Source organism: Mus caroli, unplaced genomic scaffold, assembly GCF_978045245.1.
Source record: "Mus caroli unplaced genomic scaffold, Mus_caroli_1 scaffold_2, whole genome shotgun sequence".
In the NCBI taxonomy this organism is placed as follows: Eukaryota; Metazoa; Chordata; class Mammalia; order Rodentia; family Muridae; genus Mus; species Mus caroli.
Genome location: NW_028227257.1, coordinates 61,188,576 through 61,210,481, shown reverse-complemented (window position 1 = coordinate 61,210,481; position 21,906 = coordinate 61,188,576). Strand labels below are relative to the sequence as shown.

Genomic DNA, 21,906 nt, shown 5'->3' with positions numbered 1-21,906 from the left:
CGCAGCAGTGCATTCTGGGTTATGTAGTCCTGGGCTGATTACATCGTCTTTGCAGACTTGTAGTCCTCAGTCGGGTAACCAGAAAGGCCCGATCAGAACAGTCATAAAGGAAGGGACGAGTGACCCTACGAAATCACTCAGCTTCAAAGCCTTCCGGCCTGTCCGTCAGGTTCGCAGCAGAAGCGGAAGTAGGCATGAGGCGGGTCGGAGAAAGGCGTGATGACGTCGCAGCGATAGGAGCGTGAGGATTTGGCGGGATTTCCGAAAGTCGCGCGCCCAGCGCAGATCCGCGCCTGGGCAAAGCCGAGGCGCTCCTACAAGTGTGGCCAGGAGGACTGAAATTTTTCGTAGAAGACCTGACAGAGGAGCTGCGAAGCGCGTTTGAGCCGGGTGAAGTGGGGGGGAGCGTGGTGTGTGCAGAGCCGGCTGCCAGGAGGAGCGAGCGGCCCGCGGCCGCGGGACAGGTGAGTGTGCGGCGCCGGCGCACCCCTCCCATGGCCGCTCGGCTTCTTGAGCTAGCTCAGGCCGGTGCTCCCGTAGCCAGCTTTGTGGGTCCCCTCTACGCTGAGAAAACGGAGAAAGGCGGAGCAGGGCGACCAACCGACCGACGCTAACTGACCCATTGAATTCGTTGTGGAAAAAACCGACCCGTACTTCAAAGCATTTGTTTTGAGACCCGAGGTCCCGACCTAGGCTGGGCAGGGCTCGAACTGCTACCCTTAGTCTCCCAGTGCTGGGATTTACAAACTTTCAGGTTCACTTCTGTGGTCCCGACGCAGGAAGCTGAGATCAGAGAAAAGTGCTCACAGCTGTTACGTAGCCAGGGCTAAGAGATTCTTGGTTACTGAGGGTAGTGGCTGGCCTCTCTGGAGACTGAAGTAAGAGGCCCCAGAGTTCAAAGATTGTGTAAGAGTAACAAAGACTGAAAAATACAACAGATTTCTAAAGAGAATCTTGGCTAGATGACACACCTATATAATCGTAGCACTTGGGAGAGGCAGGAGAATGACAGTTTCAAGACCATCCTGCGCTACAAATGGAAGAGCTGTCTCAGAAAAAGGAAAAGTGAAGTACAGGGGCTGGAAGGGGGCTCAGCTGTTAAGAGCACTTGCTGCTCCTGCCAAGGAACTGAGTTCAGCTCCTGTACCCACATGGTGGCTTACAACCAACCATAACTCCAGTTCCAGGGGATTCAGTGCCACCTTCTGACCTCAGAAACCAGGCATGCTTGTGGTACACACACATGTAATGCAGGCAAAATTCTCATGAACAAAAAAGAAATCTAAAAGGAACTTTCAAGAAATAATAATAAAGTGAAGTATAAAATACAAAGATGTATAAAATACAAGTGTATACATGAGTTATTACAAAGTGAATATATTGGGGGCTGGTGAGAGGGCTCAGTGGTTAAGAGCACTGACTGCTCTTCCAAAGGTCCTGAGTTCAAATCCCAGTAACCACATGGTGGCTCACAGCCATCCTTAATGAGATCTGATGTCCCCTTCTAGTGCATCTGAAGACAGATACAGTGTACTTAACTATAATAAACAAATCTTTAGCCTGGAGGGAATGGGGCCAAAGGGATCGAGCAGAAGTCCTGAAATCAATTCCCAGCAACAACATGATGGCTCACAACTGCAGTGTACTCATATACATAAAATAAATAAATCTTTCAAAATCAAAACAACAAAGAATATATCTATATAATCAGTAATAGACTGCTGTTACCATGCTATAAACCTCTCCTTATCCTTCCTAGTTTTAGTATTTCCCCCTCACCCTGATGACTGAACAGTGATTTCTAAAACTGTTCACTAAGGTGACCTACCTTTAAAAGGCATTTTTTAGGCAGGATCTGATTTTGTAACCCAGAAGCTAGTTTGGAACTCGGGATCCTACTGTCTCTGCCTTGTAGGTACTGGGACTACAGGAGAGTACCACTGTGCCGGCCATATTTTTGGTTTTGTTTATTTTTTTGATCAATGATCTTGCATTTTAGCAAAAGCTGACCTTGAACTCCCCATCCTGACTCTGTTTCCCCAGCTCATCTTCCCCTGTTTTTCAATTTCATGTAAATATGCCAGTGGTATTGGATGTTTGTTACATATGCTTGCCAACACTTGATTTTTTTAATAATTTATTTTATATGCATTTATGTTTTGTCTGCATGTATGTCTGTGTGAGGATGTCAAATCTTGGTGTTGTAGACAGTTGTGAGCTGTCATGTGATGCTGGGAATTGAATCTGGGTCCTCTGGAAGAGCAGCCAGTGCTCTCAACCACTGAGCCAGTCCCAACACATATTTTATGAAGGTCATATTTTATGAACTTGGGAATGGGGGTAGGGGCTGCTTTTTGAGATAATCTAACTACGCAGCCCAGCCTGCCCTTGAATTTGTGGTAGTCTTCCTGACTCCCCTCCCAGGTGCTAGGGCAGTCATGGACTTCCATACCAGGCTGTCTCTTCTTGTGGTTTTAATTCTCCTGACTATGGATGAAATTGTATGTTTGCTCATGGTTTCGGTTGTAGAGATATCTCCCACTTGAATCTGACTTCTCTTGTCCTTTTATTTTCTTATTTGAATAATTTCTTTTTTTTTTTTTTGGTTTTTCGAGACAGGGTTTCTCTGTATAGCCCTGGCTGTCCTGGAACTCACTCTGTAGACCAGGCTGGCCTCGAACTCAGAAATCCGCCTGCCTCTGCCTCCCGAGTGCTGGGATTAAAGGCGTGCGCCACCACGCCCGGCTGAATAATTTCTTTTTTTTCTCTCTTTTTTTTTATTTTTTTATTTATTTATTTTTTTAGACAGGGTTTCTCTGTGTAGCCCTGGCTGTCCTGGAACTCACTCTGTAGACCAGGCTGGCCTCAAACTCAGAAATCCACCTGCCTCTGCCTCCCAAGTGCTGGGCGTGTGCCACCACTGCCCAGCTTGAATGATTTCTTTATGTTTGTGTTCTGATTTTCCACCTCTGATTATGCATCTAATTATGTATGTAGCAAATAATTTCTCTACAGTTTTGTGGTTGTTTGTTTGTTTGTTTGTTTGTTTTTGAGATAGGTAATCCATGCTAATCTCAAACTTGTTATACCCCAGAGGATGAATGGCCTTGAGTTTCTTTGTTTTTTTTTGTTTTTTTTTTTTTTTTTTTTTTTTTTTTTTTGGTTTTTCGAGACAGGGTTTCTCTGTGTAGCCCTGGCTGTCCTGGCACTCACTTTGTAGACCAGGCTGGCCTCGAACTCAGAAATCTGCCTGCCTCTGCCTCCCGAGTGCTGGGATTAATGGCGTGCGCCACCACGCCCGGCTGGCCTTGAGTTTCTAGTCTTCCTACCTACTTCCCAAATGCTGGGATTACAGGCATAACTACCATGCCTGGTTTTATGCACTGCATAGCTTCAAACTTGGGGCTTGGTGCATGGTAGGCAAATGCTACCAATTGATCTACATCCCAAAGCCCAAAGTTATGAGCGTAAATATTGTCAGAGCTAAGGGTTTATTTCAGTAGTTATTTAACCTGTCCTGGGACCGGAAGGTCCATCTTCATCGCTGACAGTAAGATAAATGCACTCAGTTTCTTGTCTTCTTGGTGGTGCTGAGGATTCCCCCTGGTGCCTCTTTTTCATCTGCCAGACAAAGACGGTTCCACAGGCTGCTATATGTATTTCCAGCCTGCGTTTTCAAGGCTGGAAATACTGTTCACTTTTAGATTGTTGTTGCTATACGTATCTAGTTCAAGAATTCCTCTGTTCCAAGAAGATGGAAATATTCTCTTTTGGAATTTTACTCATCCTGTAGTATAGGAAGAGCTTGGAACTTGCTGCTTTGTAAAAAAAAAAATTTTTTTTAAATATATTTTGAATGGGCTGTCAGACATGCCTGGGGTTTTTGGTTGTTTGTTTTAAGCTTATTTTTATTTTATGTGTTTGAATGTTTTGTTTCTATGCCTGAAAAGATAACACTCCTGTGTCGTGTCCGCATGGTCAGAAGGGGTGCTGAATCTCCTAGAACTGAAGTTATAAACACATGAATTTCCTTGTGGGTGCTGAGAACTGAACCTGGATGCTCTCTGTAGAGCAGCAGTTGCTCTTAACCTGTGGCTAGGGAGGGCCAGCTGCAGTTCTTCAGAGGTGTGTCGGGAACTAAACTTGCAGTTCTTACTTACCCCGAATGTTTCTCTAGTGTTCACTCATACTGGTGCCTGTCTGTGTTTCTTAGTCATGGCTATGCAAATGCAGCTTGAAGCAAGTGCAGATACTTCAGTGGAAGAAGAGAGTTTCGGGCCGCAGCCTATTTCACGGTTAGAGGTAGGTTCCTAGTTGCTAAGTGTTTTCTGACAATGCTGTAATGAATTGTTCTACCTAATGAAAAAAATTCACCTTTACAGAAATTAAATTAGAGTTTCAGGAGGTTGTCAAGGTTTCTACAGAAAAGCACAGGATTGTTGCTAAAGATGTCTGGTCAAGTCTCTCAACAATTCTCTTCCTACTCTGTTGTCTCCCTAAGAGCTGAACTTTAACGAAGGCCTAGGATCCTCTAGTGGAATCTCTGTGCTACTTATACTAAGTATTAAAATGCTAATGGGGGGCTGGAGAGATGGTTCAGCAGTTATGAGCACTGACTGCTCTTCCAGAGGTTCTGAGTTCAAATCTCAGCAACCACATGGTGGCTTACAACCATCTGTACTGAGATCTGATGCCCTCTTCTGATGTTTCTGAAGACCGCTTCAGTGTACTTATATGTAATAAATAAATAAATCTTTTTTAAAATTGCTAGTGGGGAATTAGTGGTGTAACCCAGGAATGCACATGGGAAAGGGGATCAGCCTCTCTCTCTCTCCACTGGTCCCGGCTGTCATTGGGCAGGCTGAATGGTGTGGGGTTGTTAAGGTGTAAGACTCACCTCTATTTTAGGACTCAACATTATATATAATATGAAGCATTAGCTGGGCATGGTGGCCCATACCTGTAATTCTAGCAGTTGGAAGGCTGACGCAGAATTCTTTTGGAGGCCAGCCTGGTCTACATAGCAAGTTCCAGGACAAGGCTGTGTATGTTAAACCTGTCTCCAACAAGCCACAACCAAGTAGCAGCAGCAGAACAAACGAGAGGCTTGGGGAGATGGCTCTGTGGGTAAAGTCCATGCCGTGCAAACAGTGAGGACCTCAATTTGGATCCCGACACGCATAGAATCCAGGCAGAGTAGTAAATGACTGGATTCTTAGAGGATCATTGGGGCTTTCTGGTGAGCCAGTCTAGCCAATCCATGAGAATCAGGTATAGTAAGAGACCCTGTCTCCCAAGATAAGTGACTGAGGCAGACACCCCTGGCCTCCAGGCATGTACACACAAACTTATAAATACGTGAGCACATACACCACACACACACACACGCAAAACAGTAGCACATGCTAAATCTGTACAATATTTCTGCCTGCTATAGGAAGGACCCTGTGGGAGGAAACGCTTTGACCTTCTGTTTTAACTGTCTAGTTTTCCAGTCTACCTGAGCCTCAACACTCTGGAGACTATGTAAGTGAGCTGAGCTTGGGGCACTTGCTTCCCAAACGGAGCAAAAAGAATCAGGAGTCCCAGCTGACACAGTTTTTGGCCTGGAGCTCACTGAGTAGACTAGGCTGCCACCCCAGTGAGTCTTAGGGATCTCCTTGTCTCCGCCACCTCACGACCACATCTCTCCGTCTCTCCAGCCCAAAACTATTAATTTTGATAATGAAAAAGTTGATAATTTGGTGTGTGTGTTTTTTTGTAGACATAATGATATTTTGCACTGTGTAATTCAAGTGCTGGTTTCTGGGTCCCCATATCTGGTTACAATCCTTATTCTATCTCCTGCCTCGATGTTGTGTGAGTGTTGCTCCCATTTCTTCTTTGAGTGGTCAATAAAGCTAGCCAGTGAGCCAATGACTGCGCAGGGGAGAAAACGGGACAGGACTTCCTCCCATCCAGGGGAGAGGGCAGCAGAGAGAGGAGGTAGGAATTAGCCTTGGAGGAACAGTCTAGGAGACACCATGAGAAAACAACTGGAGCAGAGAAAGCCAAAGAATGCAAGTATCTTGGAGATTCTGGCTCGGAAGTAGCCAGCTTAGCACAGAAGATTAAAATGGAGTAACAATTGCTCGGTTGCTGTGACCTTACAGACTATACAGTGCAGTCTTAATTATTTGGGATCTAGCTGGGTTGAGGAAAATTGTAACACAACTTATTAAAAAGCCATTAACAGGTTTTGGTTTTGTTGAGACAGGGATTTTTTTTTTTGGGTTAACAACCCTGGCTGTCCTGGAACTCACTCTATAGGCCAGGCTAGCCCCAAACTCAGAGCTCCACCTGCCTCTGCCTTCTAAGTGATGGTATTAAAGGCATATGCCTTTAATTTGTTATTTAATAATTCATGTGTAGTCAAAGTTTTCAGATGTTTTGCATATATTAGTGATCTTCAAACACCTCTCTGAGGTGTACGATCCATACTGGACAAGAAGCCTAACTTTATTCATTGTTTCTTAACAGCAATGTGGCATAAATGCCAATGATGTGAAGAAATTAGAAGAAGCCGGTTACCATACAGTGGAGGCTGTTGCTTATGCACCAAAGAAGGAACTAATAAATATTAAGGGAATTAGTGAAGCCAAAGCTGACAAAATTCTGGTAAGTGTACCCATGAGATGGAGGAGAGGGCAGAGGCATTAGTGAGAATAATTAGTATACAATGGTGTATAGTGACAGCCCTTAGCCCTCTTCCTTCCTCTTGTCACCTGGTTCCCATTCCAGAAGTGACTGTTGACAGTTTTTATCTTAAATTCTGATTTCCTGTGGAGAATTGCAGTATTGTGGGATTTGATATAAATACTGCCAGAAGCACCCCACAGTAAGGTTGTGCACTCTGTCATTTTGAAGAGATCTCACCTCAGAGTTCTATTTTAAATTATATGTATATGCTGTTTTGGCATGTGCACCACATCCTTGCCTTCGGAAGCTAGGAGAGGGTGTCAGATGCCCTGGAGCTGGACTTACAGATGTTCATTAGCCACCATGTGGGTGCCGGGTGTCAGACCTTGGTTCTCTGATAGAGCAACAAGTGCTCTCAAGCCATTTCTCCAGCCCCTAAAATAGGTTTATAATGTATACAACTAAATGCAGCCACTTACGCAGTTTAGAAAAAAATTTTGATGCTACATTGTAAGGTACAAGCCTGTAGTTCAAACTATTACGGGGTCTGGGACAGGAAGTTGGAAGCTAGTCTCTGCTTTGGAGTGAGTTCATCATGTAGGCCAATTTGGCCAACTTAATTGAGTGAGACCCTGTTTCAGAAATAAAATGTAAAAAGAGAAGCTGGGTACGTGTTTCAGTGGAAAGTACTTGCCTGGCATGTGCTAGGCTCCAGTTAACTATCAGTACCACCAGAGAAAGAGAGAGAATGATATTGGTAAAATGTTGATATACAAAGTCACATGGTAACCTCGAATGCTCAAAGTCACAGGTTCCATCCCAACTACAACTAAAATATCAAAGTAACAGTATACATCCATGCTATCTCTTAATGTTTTTATTAGCCTATATTAATATGTAATATTTCAAGGGGGGCAATAGTGTGGAGGGTCTGAAGGGATGCTCACGGTTAAAGAGTTTATTCTGACCTGAGCTTAGTTCCCAGCGCCTATGTCAGGTATCTTACAACTTCCTTTAAGCTTCTATACAGAGATTTGTTAGAGGGCTACCAGTGTGCCTTGTGGCCTCGGGACAGATGTGTGAGAAGATACTCAAACATGAGACAGTTCTCTGCCAAGTATAAATACTCTGCCAAAGGCACCAGCCCCACCCCCCAAAATCCTACTTTTTATTCACACAAGAATTGTGGAGCTTTGTTTTAAGGTTAATTTTTGTTTTATTGGACCAGTAAGCAAGCCGACTGATTCCTTTTCAGACTTAAGAAAGCCTGTAGGTATCTGAACAGAGGAAAAGTCTACAGAGGTGTTAGAAGAGAAGGAAAGGAGGAAATGGAAAGCAGGCCTGGTGGCGCACGCCTTTAATCCCAGCACTCGGGAGGCAGAGGCAGGCAGATTTCTGAGTTCGAGGCCAGCCAGGGCTACACAGAGAAACCCTGTCTCGAAAAACCAAAAAAAAAAAAAAAAAAAAAGAGCAGCACGTGCTTTTCTCCACCGAGCCGTTTCTCTAGACCCCTAGATGCTTAGTTTTATTGTCCCATTATATTAAGACTTTTTTCAACGTAAAGTACAGTTTTGTTGCTAAGGTAAGGTATAAATGTTACTTGTGTATACTTGGAAAATAATCAATGGGGAGAAAGGCTGTGGATGACATCCTTGGTTACAAGGCTGACAGGAAGTGAGGTGTGAAGACATGCTGAGTTGTCTTTGTAAGCTCCTGTGGTGGTGCACTCCTGTCATCCCTGCACAGGAGCGTTTCCTGTGTGCTCCTGGGCACATCTCCACTGCAGAAATAAGAGGGGAAATTCACAGAAGTCTGATTTTTTTTCCCCTTTATCAAAAAACTTACACTCAAAAAGGTTCAGATTTTGAGGTATTTGGAATTTTCAGTGAAGGATGTTCAACTGGTAGTCTGCCCAAGTACCCCAAGATATACAAAAAAATCACAGTCTAAAGCATTTTGGGTCCCAGCTTTCCCAGACAGTGGGAGCCCTTTACCTGCGTGACATTGCTAGTTTAACGTGTCTGGTTTTCCTAGACTGAGGCAGCGAAATTGGTTCCAATGGGTTTCACCACTGCAACTGAGTTTCACCAGCGCCGGTCAGAGATCATACAGATAACTACTGGCTCCAAAGAGCTGGACAAACTGCTTCAAGGTACAGTGATCCTTATCCTGCGTTATAAACCCTGGGTAATCAGCACGGCTGGCAGGTCAGAGCAAAGCCAGGCTATTATACAGAATTCATCTTAGGGGAGCGAGCTGCAGAGAAGTATGGACAGTCGGGTCTTCAGGGCCCTGGCTGCCTGATGCTCCAGTTTTGCTTTTGCAAGATTTCTTAGTTTAGGTTTTTGTTTATTTCTTTTGAGTGGGTTGGTTTTTTGTTTTGTTTTTGTTTCCCTGGCTTGTGTCAATGGATCTAAGATTCAGGCCGAATTGAATGTATTTTGGGTTATAGGAATGTCAGCTTCTCATAGACACTTCATTACAGTTGGGACGATGGTGACCCTGAGGAAGCGAGGAAGTGTTTCTAGAGCCCCCTTGTATATTTATTTCTGTGTAACATTCTACAAATGTAACATTTTTAAAAGAAAGACATTTTTATTTTTTAATTATTTTTTAGTGGTTTTAGAAATGGGTTCAGGAGCTAATGATATACTTAAATTCCCCATCTTCTGTCCCTGTACTCCACTGCCAGGATTTGAGATTATAGGCATTAGTCAGTCATTCTGGCTCTGATTTATAAAATAGGGAAATTGCCTGTAAATTAAATAACTTTTGGCTTTGTTTTATCTTGTTTTGTTGAAACAGTGCCTTGCTCTGACTATATATTAAAGAATAAGTTCCCTCTGTTTGAGGAGATAAGTATTATATGTATACTATATGTTATGTATTATTTGTTTGTTTGATTTATTTATTTTAAAATTCTAACACAAGATTGAATTTCAATGACTGGTTACAGAAAGTGGTTGTCTTACAACCCTGATGACCTGAATTCAATCCTGGAACCCATAGTAGAAGGAGATGACCCATTCTCCAGAGTTATCCTCTGCCCTCTACATGTGAGCTGTGGCTCATGCCTTGCCACGTTCACACATGCCATACGCACAGTACAACAATTACAGATTTAAAAACAAAAAGTATATGGGAAGGGATTGAGTCCAGAGACTCAGGTCCTCTGCCACTGAGCTGTGCTTTCTGCTACGAAACTCAGATCCCACTGCTTCGATTCTGTAAGTGCTGGGATTAGAGACAGCGCCACCTCGTCCGTCCGAGGGGTCTGAGCTTTGAAACATAGTTGTCTCATTGTTGAAAAGTTAAGTTTGGTTCTTGCTGGTTTTCTGGTTATTTGATTATTTACTTTTTCTTCCTTTTTGGGGTACAAATAGCATGGCTTCAGGAATCATACTAAAATGTGAGTGTTAACCTCTCCAAGACGATCCCCTTCCCTCCAGGACAGCAAGGGCTATATAGACAGAGCTCATGCCTGTAATCCTAGCACTTGGGATGTGGAGGGAAAGGGTTAGATGTTTAATGTTGTCTTCAGCGATAGAATGAGTTTGAGACTAGCCTGGATTACATAAACCCTGTCTCATAAAAAATAAATAAAGGAATTTTCATTTCTAGTATTTACTTACTGGATTAAATAATGTTCCTGGTGACAATTATGCCTGTTTTCTTCAAGATGAGGATGATCGAACAGCATAACAGCATGAATGTTACATTTAAGTACATTGAACAAGGAGTTCGCAAAGAATAGTAAATACTGGGTTATATTAAAACTGCTGAAGCTGTCGGCTTTTCTTAGTTGAGCTCTGTAACTTCATTATGGTAGCAATTACTTGAAGCTGTACATGCAATAAAATTGCCTAAAAAATATAGTAACACAAGTGAGTACATATAGAGAGATGTGACCATACTGAGAGCTGAAGGGATGTAAGGTTTACCCTAGGAAACTCAGGAATGAGTGCCCAGAACCTCCTATGTACAAGCAACCTATACTTATTTAAAAATAAGTAATGGCTTTTAATTATTTTTATTGTTTTATATTTTATTTTGGGTGATATGGGGAGTTGAGTCTAGGCCTTTTTATCTAAGTAGGATTCTACCATTGAGCTACATACCCAGGCCCAGAGACTTGCTATTTTGTGCAGACTGGTCTTGAACATCCTATGTTGCCCAGACAGGCTTTGAACCTTACATCCTTCTGCTTCATCTTCCCACATAACTGGCTTACAGGTGTGCACTAGTGAGCTCAGTCAGAAAGAAAAGAAATTTACAAATTACTGAATGTTGAAAATAGGAGTTTTAAGTTATGTAACATCTCATGTGCTCTATGAACATTTCAATGAATGTACTTTCTAAACAGTTATTTTATGTGATGTACTTTTTAATTTCATAGGTGGAATTGAGACTGGATCTATCACAGAGATGTTTGGAGAATTCCGAACTGGGAAGACACAGATCTGTCATACGTTGGCTGTTACATGCCAGGTGAGTTGCTAGGGTCCGGGCTGATCAGATCAGCAAGGAGCCATGAGCTTCCTTGTGGTTGTTAGGAATGAAACCCGGTCCTGTGGAAGAGTAGCCAGTGCACTTAACCGAGAAGCCATCTCTCTAGTCGCACAGTCTACACTTTATGTCTCAAAAGAATACATGTGTAATTAATAATAACCTAACCTGAATTCATTAAATACTGTATCTGGTGTTTTTGACTAAAAATGCTTTCTCTGTAACTTTTTACTTTATGTGTGTGGCACTCGCTCGTGTGTGTGAGGGGCGCATGCCTGTGGACACTTAGAGACCAGAAGGTACCTGGTCTCTTCCTCTATTACTCTCCACTTTGCTCCTGTAAGGCAGGGTCTCTCGCTGGACTTACAGCTCCTGTCTTTCGGCTAGACTGGCAGTCAGCAAGCCTGGGTTATCATTCTGTCTCTGTTTTTTATAGCACTAGGATTGCAGATTCCTTTGAGACTATACCTAGCTTGTTAAATTAGTCCTGAGATACAAATTCAGGTCTTCAAGATTGTGTAATGAGCACTCCTGACCACCTCTCCAGCCCCCTCCCCATGTCCTTTTAACAGAGATTCATGTAGAATGGATACAGTATAAATATCTATTGTTTCTATGGCAACCCTGCATACCATGCTAATTCATTAAAATACAAATAGAATCCTAGTCTGACAATGTTTATTAAGTAGTAAGATGGTCCTGTTAACAGTAAACAAAGTCTTAAATAACATTCTGAGGTGCCCAGCAGCTATAGACCTTTGTTACTTTCCCCAAAGAACGCTAGTTCATTAACAGTCAGGACAGTTGCATGTTAGTAGTCTAAGAACCAGAATACGAGGGAGTGTTAGATTGCTACTTAAATTCAAACATCTGTTGTCATTGTTCAGATTTTCCCAACTTAATGAAATGAAACTTCACTGCATTAGATCTCTAATAATTATTTAATCTAAGATAATCTAGAACATTTCACATTTGTCCAAGAATGATAAAATGTCTGAAGAATTTATGCCATCGCATTATTAAAAAAATTTTTTTAAGATTTATTTATTTTATGTATGTGAGTACATGGTGGCTGTACTGATTGTTGTGAGCCTTCATGTGGTTGTTGGGAATTGAATTTTAAGACCTCTGCTCGCTCTGGTCAACCCTGCTCCGGTCAACTCTGCTTGCTCAGTCCCTGCTTGCTCTGGCCCAAAGATTTATTTATTATTATACATAAGTACACTGTAGCTGACTTCAGACACACCAGAAGAGGGCATCAGATCTCATTACAAGTGGTTGTGAGCCACCATGTGATTGCTTGGATTTGAACTCAGGTCCTTTGGAAAAGTGGTCAGTGCTCTTACCTGCTCAGACATCTCGCCAGTCCTATTAAAATGTTAAGAGAGATAAAATAACATGTACATCTATAAAGTAGAGATAAATTACAGCACTAAATGTTTATGGAAAACTTCTAAATTAGCCAAGCATTATGGTGCAAACCTATAATCCTAGCGCTCAGGGGATCACGAGTTGGCAATCAGCGTAGCTACACAGTGATTTCTGTCAGAGCACCACTGAAAACAACCACTACCTGCTGACTTGACAGTGTCTGCATCTCCACCTTATTCCTTTGAGACAGTCGTTCTGTGAACCTGGAACTCACTCAGGTTTCTGTTGTTGCTGCAAAACTCAGCACACTCAAGTGATGCCCCTCCTCCTCTGCTTCTGACAGCTCTGGGTTCCAGTGCCTTAGAGCCACCACGCTCTGCACGGGTGACCTTGCTTATTGTGAGGCAGTGTCTCGTGTTGCCAGGGCTGACCTCAAATTTACTATATAGCGGACCTTGAACTCCTGATCCTCTTCATACGGACATTGCAAACATGGGTCATCATTGCCAGTTGTAAATGTTTGACCTTTGAACTGACTGGTCTTAACATGCAGTTTTATCTCATAGTTTAGACTGTTTCAAAGCAGTCCAGCTCGGACAAAACACTAACTTCCTGTGCTCCATGTCAGCTATTAACTTGTATTTCTATCAAAAGAGAATATGTCCTTTTGCCTCTAATTGTCATGTTTGTTTGTTTTACTATGTATATACGTCTGGTGTTTGTGAAAGCCAAAGTAGTATCTTGGACCCTGGAATTAATTACAGGGTTGTGAGTCACCAGGCATGTCCTGGGAATGAAACCTGGGTCCTCTGGAGTACAGGTAGTTCTTTTTTTGTTTGTTTGTTTGTTTTTGTTTTTGAGACAGGGTTTCTCTATGTGGCCCTGGCTGTCCTGGAACTCACTTTGTAGACCAGGCTGGCCTCAAACTCAGAGATCCGCTTGCCTCTGCCTCCCAAGTGCTGGGATTAAAGGTGTGTGCCACCACCGCCCGGCCAGCCAGTACTCTTAACCTCTGATCTCATACTATAATCCAGGCTGTCCTGGATCTTAATATGTGGTCCAAGCTGCCTTCAAAGTCATGGAGAGGCATCTGTCTCCTGTATGTGAGCTGCCATTCCAAATTTTAATTACTATATTTTTTAAAATTACTATAGTTTTTTTATTTTGTGAGATTATAGTATATGTTGATTTATCATGGGGAACTTGGCAACTGTATCAGAAGTGTGGATGTTTCCACTGTTTCTTTTCCCCCTCCCCAGCTCCCCATTGACCGTGGTGGAGGTGAAGGGAAGGCCATGTACATTGACACCGAGGGCACCTTTAGGCCGGAGCGGCTGCTAGCAGTAGCTGAGAGGTAGGTTTTGAGACTTGAATGTGTTTAGCAAGTTGAACTTGCCTGAAATGTGTCTCATTATGCTACACTCTAGTTGTATGTGTGGTTGAAAACAACAATCTTTAATGGGAAACATTCCTTACTCGGCAATCTGTAAGTATCTCAGGTGGAATCAAAGGCAAGATCCAACTACGTGTGTCTTCCAAAGAAACGCTTTAAAGACAGGTTGTGGGCTAGAGAGATGGCTCAGCGATCAAGGATACTGAAGGCTCTTCCGAAGGTCCTGAGTTCAAATCCCAGCGACCACATGGTGGCTCACAACCATCCGTAACGAAATCTGATGCCCTCTTCTGGAGTGTCTGAAGACAGCTACAGTGTACTTACATAAAATAAATAAATAAATCTTTTAAAAAAATCAGTTCACCAAAAAGGTAATTATAGACATAATTAAGATGTATTCTTATGTATCTGAGTGTCGCCCACGTGTATGATGCATACCAAGTGCAAGGACGCACATGGAGGCCATAAGAGGCAGCAGATTCTCCTGAACTGGAATCATAAATGGTTGTGAGACACAGTGTGGGCTGTGGAAAGTCAGCCCAGGTCCTCTGCTAGGGCAGTAAGCACCAGTATCTTAATAGCCAAGAGGACATCACAGAATTGAGATTGTTAAAAACTATAAGTCATGTCAAAATTCTAGCAAGTTTTTTTACAAATTGATAAACTCATAAGATTCATGCGGAAAAATCTAGAGCTCCATTTATTTATCTATTTATTGTTTATTTGTGAGGAGGGCATTGCCTGCACGTGTCCGTGCACCAGAGTGTGTATCTGGTGCCTTCAGAGGCCAGAAAGGGCCACTGGATATCAAATTGAAATTTTGGTGAATATTATAGTTGTGAGTTGATGTATGAGTGTTGGGAATTGTATCTAGGACCTCTGAAGAGCAGTCACTGATCTTAAACCACTGAGCCATCTCTCCAGCCCAAGTCCTTAACTGAAAACTCATTATAAAACTACAGTAGTCATTACAGATGGTTCTGACTTAAACGTAGATATGCAGCTAGGTATAGCACGGTGGTAAAGTACTTGTCTAGCATACATGAGACCCCAGGTTCAATTCTCAGTACTGGAAAAAAAAAAAAAAGGTAGAGTTACTCAGGTCAAGAGACAGAAGCAGGCAGATCTCTGTCAGCTGAAGGCTAGCTAGTCGGAAAGCTACATAATGAAACTCTCAAAACAAAATAAAACAAAAAAAACTAAATTAATAGACAACTAAGATATGGATCAATGGCACGGAATAAAAAGTTCACAATGATTTGTACGAACACCCCAGCCCCTTGGTTTTGTTTTTGAGACACAGTCTAACCATGTAGCTCAGGCTTGATCAAAACTCTGATGTATCCCAGGTTATCCTGAAACTCTTGGTACTTTCCTCTCTGCCTCTGGTGTGGTTAGATTATGATGCATTATCGTGCCTGCCTTGTTTGAGACAGTCTTAGACATAGGTGGCCATGAATGTACTGTATAGCTGAGGTTGACCTAGAACTCCTGATCTTCCTGCATCCACCTTCAAGTATTGGGAGTTATAGGCTTGTACCACCATGCAAGATCTGCATGCTCGCTCTGTCTCTCTCTCTCTCTCTCTCTCTCTCTCTCTCTCTCTCTCTCTCTCTCTCTCTCTCTCTCTCTCTCTCCCTCTCTCCCTCCTTCCCTCCCTCTCTCCCTCCTTCCCTCCCTCTCTCCCTCCACCTCCTGAGTGCGTGGGTTAAAGGTGTGCACCACTATGCTCAGCCTTTGAGTTTCTTGACAGTCTTACTGTGTAACTCTATCCTTATGAGAGGATCAGGAACACAAGCTCTAAAAGAATTAGAGCCCATTAGATTTCATTTAAATAACTTTTAAATTTAAAAAGAAAAAATTAAATTTGCTTGTGTGCATGTTGTTGCACACATTCCATAGCACATGTGTGGAGGTCAGAGAACAACCCACAGAGATCTGTTTTCTCACTCTACCACATGGGTCCTGGGGATTGAACTGAGGTAGCCAGGTTTGGCCTTTAACTACTAAACCATCTTGTCAGTCCTAACATTATCTTTTGAATTATTAAATAAGAGAATTGTAAACAGAACATTCCTTGGGTCAGAAGTGATTGCACGTGTTTCTCATTGGGGTGTGGATAAAAACAATCAGTGCTTGACTAATATACAAAACACACTGGCAAGATGTTTATAGTTTATAGCCTTGTAAAAGAAGAGCAGATGCCCCTCACAGCACTTGAGACACAGAGCCAGGAGGACCTGTGGTTTCCAGGCCAGCCCGGGATACAGAAACCAGGAATGATGGATTTCTCTGCCATGCTTCCCCCTGCAGTCTGCTCTGTGTCAGCCCATTTACCTCTGGGCCTCAGTGTCCTCATTTCAAGAAAGGAATAGTAAAAAAGTGTAGAATCATGTAAAAACTTCTGGAAAGCTTTTGCTCTCAGTGAAGAAACCCCTAATGTGCCAGCAAGATGTATAGCTAATTAGTATTTTAAAGAATTGAGAATTTTAAAGGCCTTGAACACGGGTGTGTCAAAAATGGGTTGGGCACCTGGCAAAGCAAATTTTATTTCTGCTTTTTCTTTCTTCTCCAGTGTTTAGACTCTAGCCAAGTTTTAAAAGGACAAAAGGAAGAGAATCAGATCTATTTTAGAGGTGAGAGGAAGCTGACAAAGTATGCTTTCTAGGCTCTTGTTAGCCAGCTACTGCGGAGGCTAAGTCTTGAGATTACCGTAGCCCAGGAACTTGGGGTTAGCCTAGAAAACATAGCCATTACCTGTGCGTGCCCCCATACCCCCCCACATCTCAGGAAAATTGACAGCAGTCATTTGGTTAATTCCTCAGTTGAATACATCAAACTTACTGCCATCAAAGAGGGAGTCCCTTCTGTTGTTACAGATTCAATAAGAATGAAATTGTTGGACCAGGCATATTGAAACACCTTTAATTCTACCACTCCAGACATGGCCAGGCAAATATATGAGTTCGAGGACAGCCAGGTGACAACTTAGTAAGAGATACAGAGCACATAGACTTAGAGAGAACAGAGAGAGAAAAAGAGAGTGCCATTCTTCAGGTATCTTGATCATTTATATCTTAGGTGGCAATTACAAAGTTAAGAAAATACAGATCATTCTATGAAAATACAAAATACATAGTATGCTCTTTAAATACAAAAGAAAATAATCACTGAGGCATAAGAAATACTAAGGTATCATTCATTTAACATAATCTTTGGCTTGTTATTTTTGTTTATGATAATTCTGACTGTAGTTCTTGGCTTTTCTGACTTGAAAGTTTCTCATATGGAGGCCTCAAAGAATAAATTTAATTTATCCTTAGGTCTCACTTTTAGTTTAAGATAATCGTTGCTATCATCTCTATTTGGCTTGCCCATACCTCTAATAGAGCAGGAATCGTATCTGCGGGGCTTAAAGCCGGGGGGGGGGGGGAGGGGTTGCTGCTACTTATTTTTGTGGGTGAGGGAAATGTTAGGTATTCATTTCTCACCTGACTGAGCTCTGTCTACAGCCTAAAAATCTCCTCTTTTCTAGATACGGTCTCTCTGGCAGTGATGTCCTAGATAATGTAGCATATGCGCGAGGGTTCAACACAGACCACCAGACCCAGCTCCTTTACCAAGCGTCAGCCATGATGGTAGAATCCAGGTATGTACTCAGTGAGACGCTGAATGTGTGCCCGTGGCCCTTTCCTTGAGTCTGGATGACAGTCTGAATAGAAATTCACATTTTAAGGGTTGTCTTTTAAACAGGATCTCTCTGTCTAGTCTTGGCTGTCTTAGACCAGGCTGGCCTCAAACTCACAGAGATCCTCCTGTCTCTGCCTTCCCAAGTAGTGGCATTAAAGGCATGCACCACTATGCCTGGAAGTGGAGTTGTTTATTTGTTTTGAATGTAGTGACAATTTGGTTTTTGGGTTTTTTTGTTTGTTTGGTTGGTTGGTTTTTGGTTTAATTAAAGATTTATCTTTACTTATATGTGTGTTTCTGTGAATGTGTGCCTAATGTATCAGGGTACCTATATAGGTTAGGACAGGGAATCAGATTTCCTGGAGCAGGAGTTAGAGATGGTTTTGAGCTTCCCGGGATGGGTGCTGGGAAACAAACTTGGGTTCTCTGAAAGAGCAGAAAGTATTTTTAACAGCCAAGCCATATCTCCACCCCCAAGTTCCTTTCTTTAAAAAATACTCTCTGTGTCTGTCTTATGTGTGATGTTTGTGTTTATGTGTACACACTCATTGCTATGTGAACGTGGGCATGCATAGGAAGTGGTTATGTGAGCAGCTTAGAGGACACGTTTGGGTGTCACTTCTCACTCTCCGAATCTTCATTGTCCACTCTTGTAGCTGGTCCACAGGCTTGTAGAAGCGCTGAGATTACAAGTACATGCTACCTTGACTGGCTTTACATGGGTTCTGGGGAGTCAAACACAAAACCTTCCACTTCTATGGCAAGTACTTTACCCACTGTATCATCTTCTCTGCCTCTTCAGTTCTTATTTTGACACACTTTATTTCGGTCACATTACCAGTGAAATATTCATTTCTATAATGCCCAAGGCCCTGTGTTTAGTCAAGTATACTGAAAAACAAAAACCCCAGAACTACTTTTGGTCAAGTCTACCAAAACCAAAACAGAAACTATCCACCAAAAGTCACCATGATCCACCATGACTGAACATTTTAAAAACATTTTAAGAAAAGCACGTGTGGTTACATACTAGGAAGTGTCAGTTACTCATGTTTTACCCTGGGGAGACTGAGGCAAGAGGATCATAAACTTCATGACAGCCTGGGCTATATAAGTAACAAGTCCCGGTCTCAAAAAGGAGAAAAGTGGAAAATACACACTACATATAAGAGCTTAGGGTGGTGTCGGGTGACCGTACACAACTTTGATCCCAGCACTTGGAAACAGAAGCAGGTAGATATCTGAGTTCTAGTGCCTCAGACCACCCCAGGCAGGTATGGGGGTTCCTGGAATAAGGATCCTCAAAGCTAAATTTAAACTATTTTAATTCTTTTTATTTAAGACTTTCTTTACCATATAACAATCTCACCTCCAATAACACACGTGTAGCCATATGAAATTATATTGTTGGGAAAGTTTTTATCTGTCATAATAATTTAGTAAATGATTTAAAAAGTAAAGAATTAGTTTTCCCGGGGATAAGGTCATGTTAGTGACCCCATCTCAAGGGATGGTTTCTTACCCATTATTCTCGCTTAAGAAGTTGGCCTAGGCTACCAGGAACATGTAAATAAGAAAAGGAATAAGAGAAAACAAAACATATATATTGCCATGAGAACTACAGCTCAATATTTTTTCTCTGCCGAAGAGTTCCACAACCGATTCCAGGAGGCCTCCTCCTTTTGAGGTCAATCTATGGAACTTGTCACACTGATCCTACTGGAGGTGGTGTGGCATTCTAAGGCAGTCAAAGCTACACAAAGAAACCCTGTTTCGGGGGTGGGAGGTGGGGTCTTTAATGGCCTAGAGAGAGTATTTAAGAGCATTGGCTGCTCTTCCTGAGGACCAGGGTTCAATTCCCAACATCAACATGGTAGCTCACAACTGTCTGGTATTTGATAGCCACGAATGCAGACAAAAACATAAATGCACATAAAATAAAGTAAGTTAAAAGAAAATGGGGGTGGGGGGCTAGAGAGATGGCTCAGCAGTCAAGAGCACTAACCGTTCTTCCGAAGGTCCTGAGTTCAAATCCCAGCAACCACATGGTGGCTCACAACCATCTGTAATGAGATCTGATGCCCTCTTCTGGTGTGTCAACTACAGTTTACTTACATATAATAAATGAGTAAATCTTTGGCCTGGAGTGAGCGGGGCCTGAAGGAAGAAAAAAATGAAAGAAAGAAAATCTACGATTGTAAGGGAAAAAAAATTGACCTTTTTTTTTTTTTTTAAGTTTTTCGAGACAGGGTTTTTCTGTGTAGCCCTGGCCGTCCTGGAACTCGATCTGTAGACCGGGCTTGCCTCGAACTCAGAAATCCGCCTGCCTCTGCCTCCTGAGTGCTGGGATTAAAGGCGTGCACCACCACGCCCGGCAAAATTGACAATTCTTGTTTCTTATAGGTATGCACTGCTTATTGTAGACAGTGCTACTGCCCTTTACAGAACAGACTACTCAGGGCGGGGAGAGCTTTCAGCCAGGCAAATGCATTTGGCCAGATTTCTGAGGATGCTGCTTCGACTTGCTGATGAGGTAAACCATAGGAAACAATGAAAAATGCTTACTTTCCGTGGCTCCAAATCCCAGGAGTCTTTGTATTATCAAAGACGAACATTAGTTGGCCATTTCTTTGTTGTGAGCATTAAGGTTCTTGGTATGTCTGTGGTCACAAAACTGACCTTCTTTTCCCTCATCAGTTTGGTGTCGCAGTGGTAATCACCAACCAGGTAGTAGCCCAAGTAGATGGAGCAGCCATGTTCGCTGCAGATCCCAAAAAACCCATTGGAGGAAACATCATCGCTCATGCGTCAACCACCAGGTAAGGTGATGGCAAAATGGAGGTCATACAACTGTGATAAAAACTTGCACTGAACCCTGCTAAAATTGCTACAATATTGACACTTAGGAAGCCTCACTGAATTTGTCAAGCTTTGGTTGATACTAGTGTTTGCAGTTGGAGATGGCTCAGTGGTTGCGAGCATATACCTGTGTTGTAGAGAACCTGAGAGCGGTTCCCAGCACTCTGTCAGGGGCTTCTCACCCTCTTCTAACTCCACCCAGTAGCTCTGGTCTCTGACAGACACACAGACCCACATACAAATACAAACACCTACATGTAACTAACTTTCTCCGTCATGAAAAAAGATACATGAATAGTTGATATGCCTCCCTAATTATAAAATGTTTATTTCGTAGAGCTTTTCAATAAGAGAGTCATGGCAGAAATGAATTCCTCCATTTTGGAGGTACATTAAAAGCCATCCTAAATCCTTTGAGGAAATTACATATGTCTGAAGCAATTAGTTCTATTATAGGAATAGAATTGTTTATAACTTGGTGTTCTTGTTTGTTTCTTTGGGTCAGGCTGTACCTGAGAAAAGGAAGAGGGGAGACCAGAATCTGCAAAATCTATGACTCTCCCTGTCTTCCTGAAGCTGAAGCTATGTTTGCCATTAATGCAGATGGAGTGGGCGATGCCAAAGACTGAATCGTTAGGCTTTCTTTCCTGTGATGCTATGTGGCTTTTCTAAATGCTATACGGCTAATGGAGAGGACTGTTTACTGGGCTTCTTCACAGGCTCATGTTGTGACTGCCCCACATGGCTTCTGGCATTGTATCAGCTCTCTGGTAGCAGAAACACATCTGATCTGAAAGGTTTATTTCCTGTAGAGTCTATTAATAACTGATTTCTTTGCTGTTTAGAGGAGAAGTATGAAATAGCAGGTGTGGGGCAGTCTTTTGTCTTCAAGAGAAATAAACTGGAAAGATCCAGAGTACTCTCATTTCTCAAGGATGGTAAACTAAATGCCTGAGGATCTGTAAGTGGGAGTGGGTGGTTACACATTCTTTTCTCTGTAAGACGGATGCAAATTTAAAGGTTATATGCCTGGACTGTCACATCACTTTAAAATTTATTTTTGATTAAGGAGTCTTACATGCAGCATGCTAGTCTAAGAGCCCTTCACTGCATGCTTGTTCTCTAGATTACTAAGACTTAAGGAAATTTGTTCTGCTGCTGCTAATAAAGTAGTTGTGTGCAGTGGATGTGTTATTTGCTGGAGATATTCTAGTGCAAACCAAATATTGCAAAACAGGGTTTCAGTAACAGCTTTCGGTACTGTGTGGTTATGGTCAGCTGCAGTTGTAAAGTGTGAACCTGAAAGAAAGCCCTGCATTCAGGTTACCGCATTGTATCCTTTGGCCGAAGAATAAGAATTCCAGGCTGATTTACTGTATCTTTCCTGTGGTCTTTGTTTTTATTGTGTA

The 21,906-nt window shown here is 42.4% G+C and overlaps 1 protein-coding gene across 1 annotated transcript; it reads left to right on the top strand.

Moving 5' to 3' along the window:
- The first annotated feature begins 258 nt into the window (after nt 1–258).
- Nucleotides 259–21,679, top strand: Rad51 (RAD51 recombinase). The gene is made up of 10 exons (XM_021185496.2): nt 259–464; nt 4,214–4,302; nt 6,520–6,657; nt 8,713–8,830; nt 11,075–11,166; nt 13,815–13,909; nt 17,484–17,597; nt 20,042–20,171; nt 20,336–20,457; nt 21,003–21,679. Exons 2-10 carry the CDS (start codon nt 4,216–4,218, stop codon nt 21,124–21,126), a joined length of 1,020 nt encoding a protein of 339 aa, XP_021041155.1. The 5' UTR covers nt 259–464; nt 4,214–4,215; the 3' UTR covers nt 21,127–21,679.
- Nucleotides 21,680–21,906: the final 227 nt, after the last annotated feature.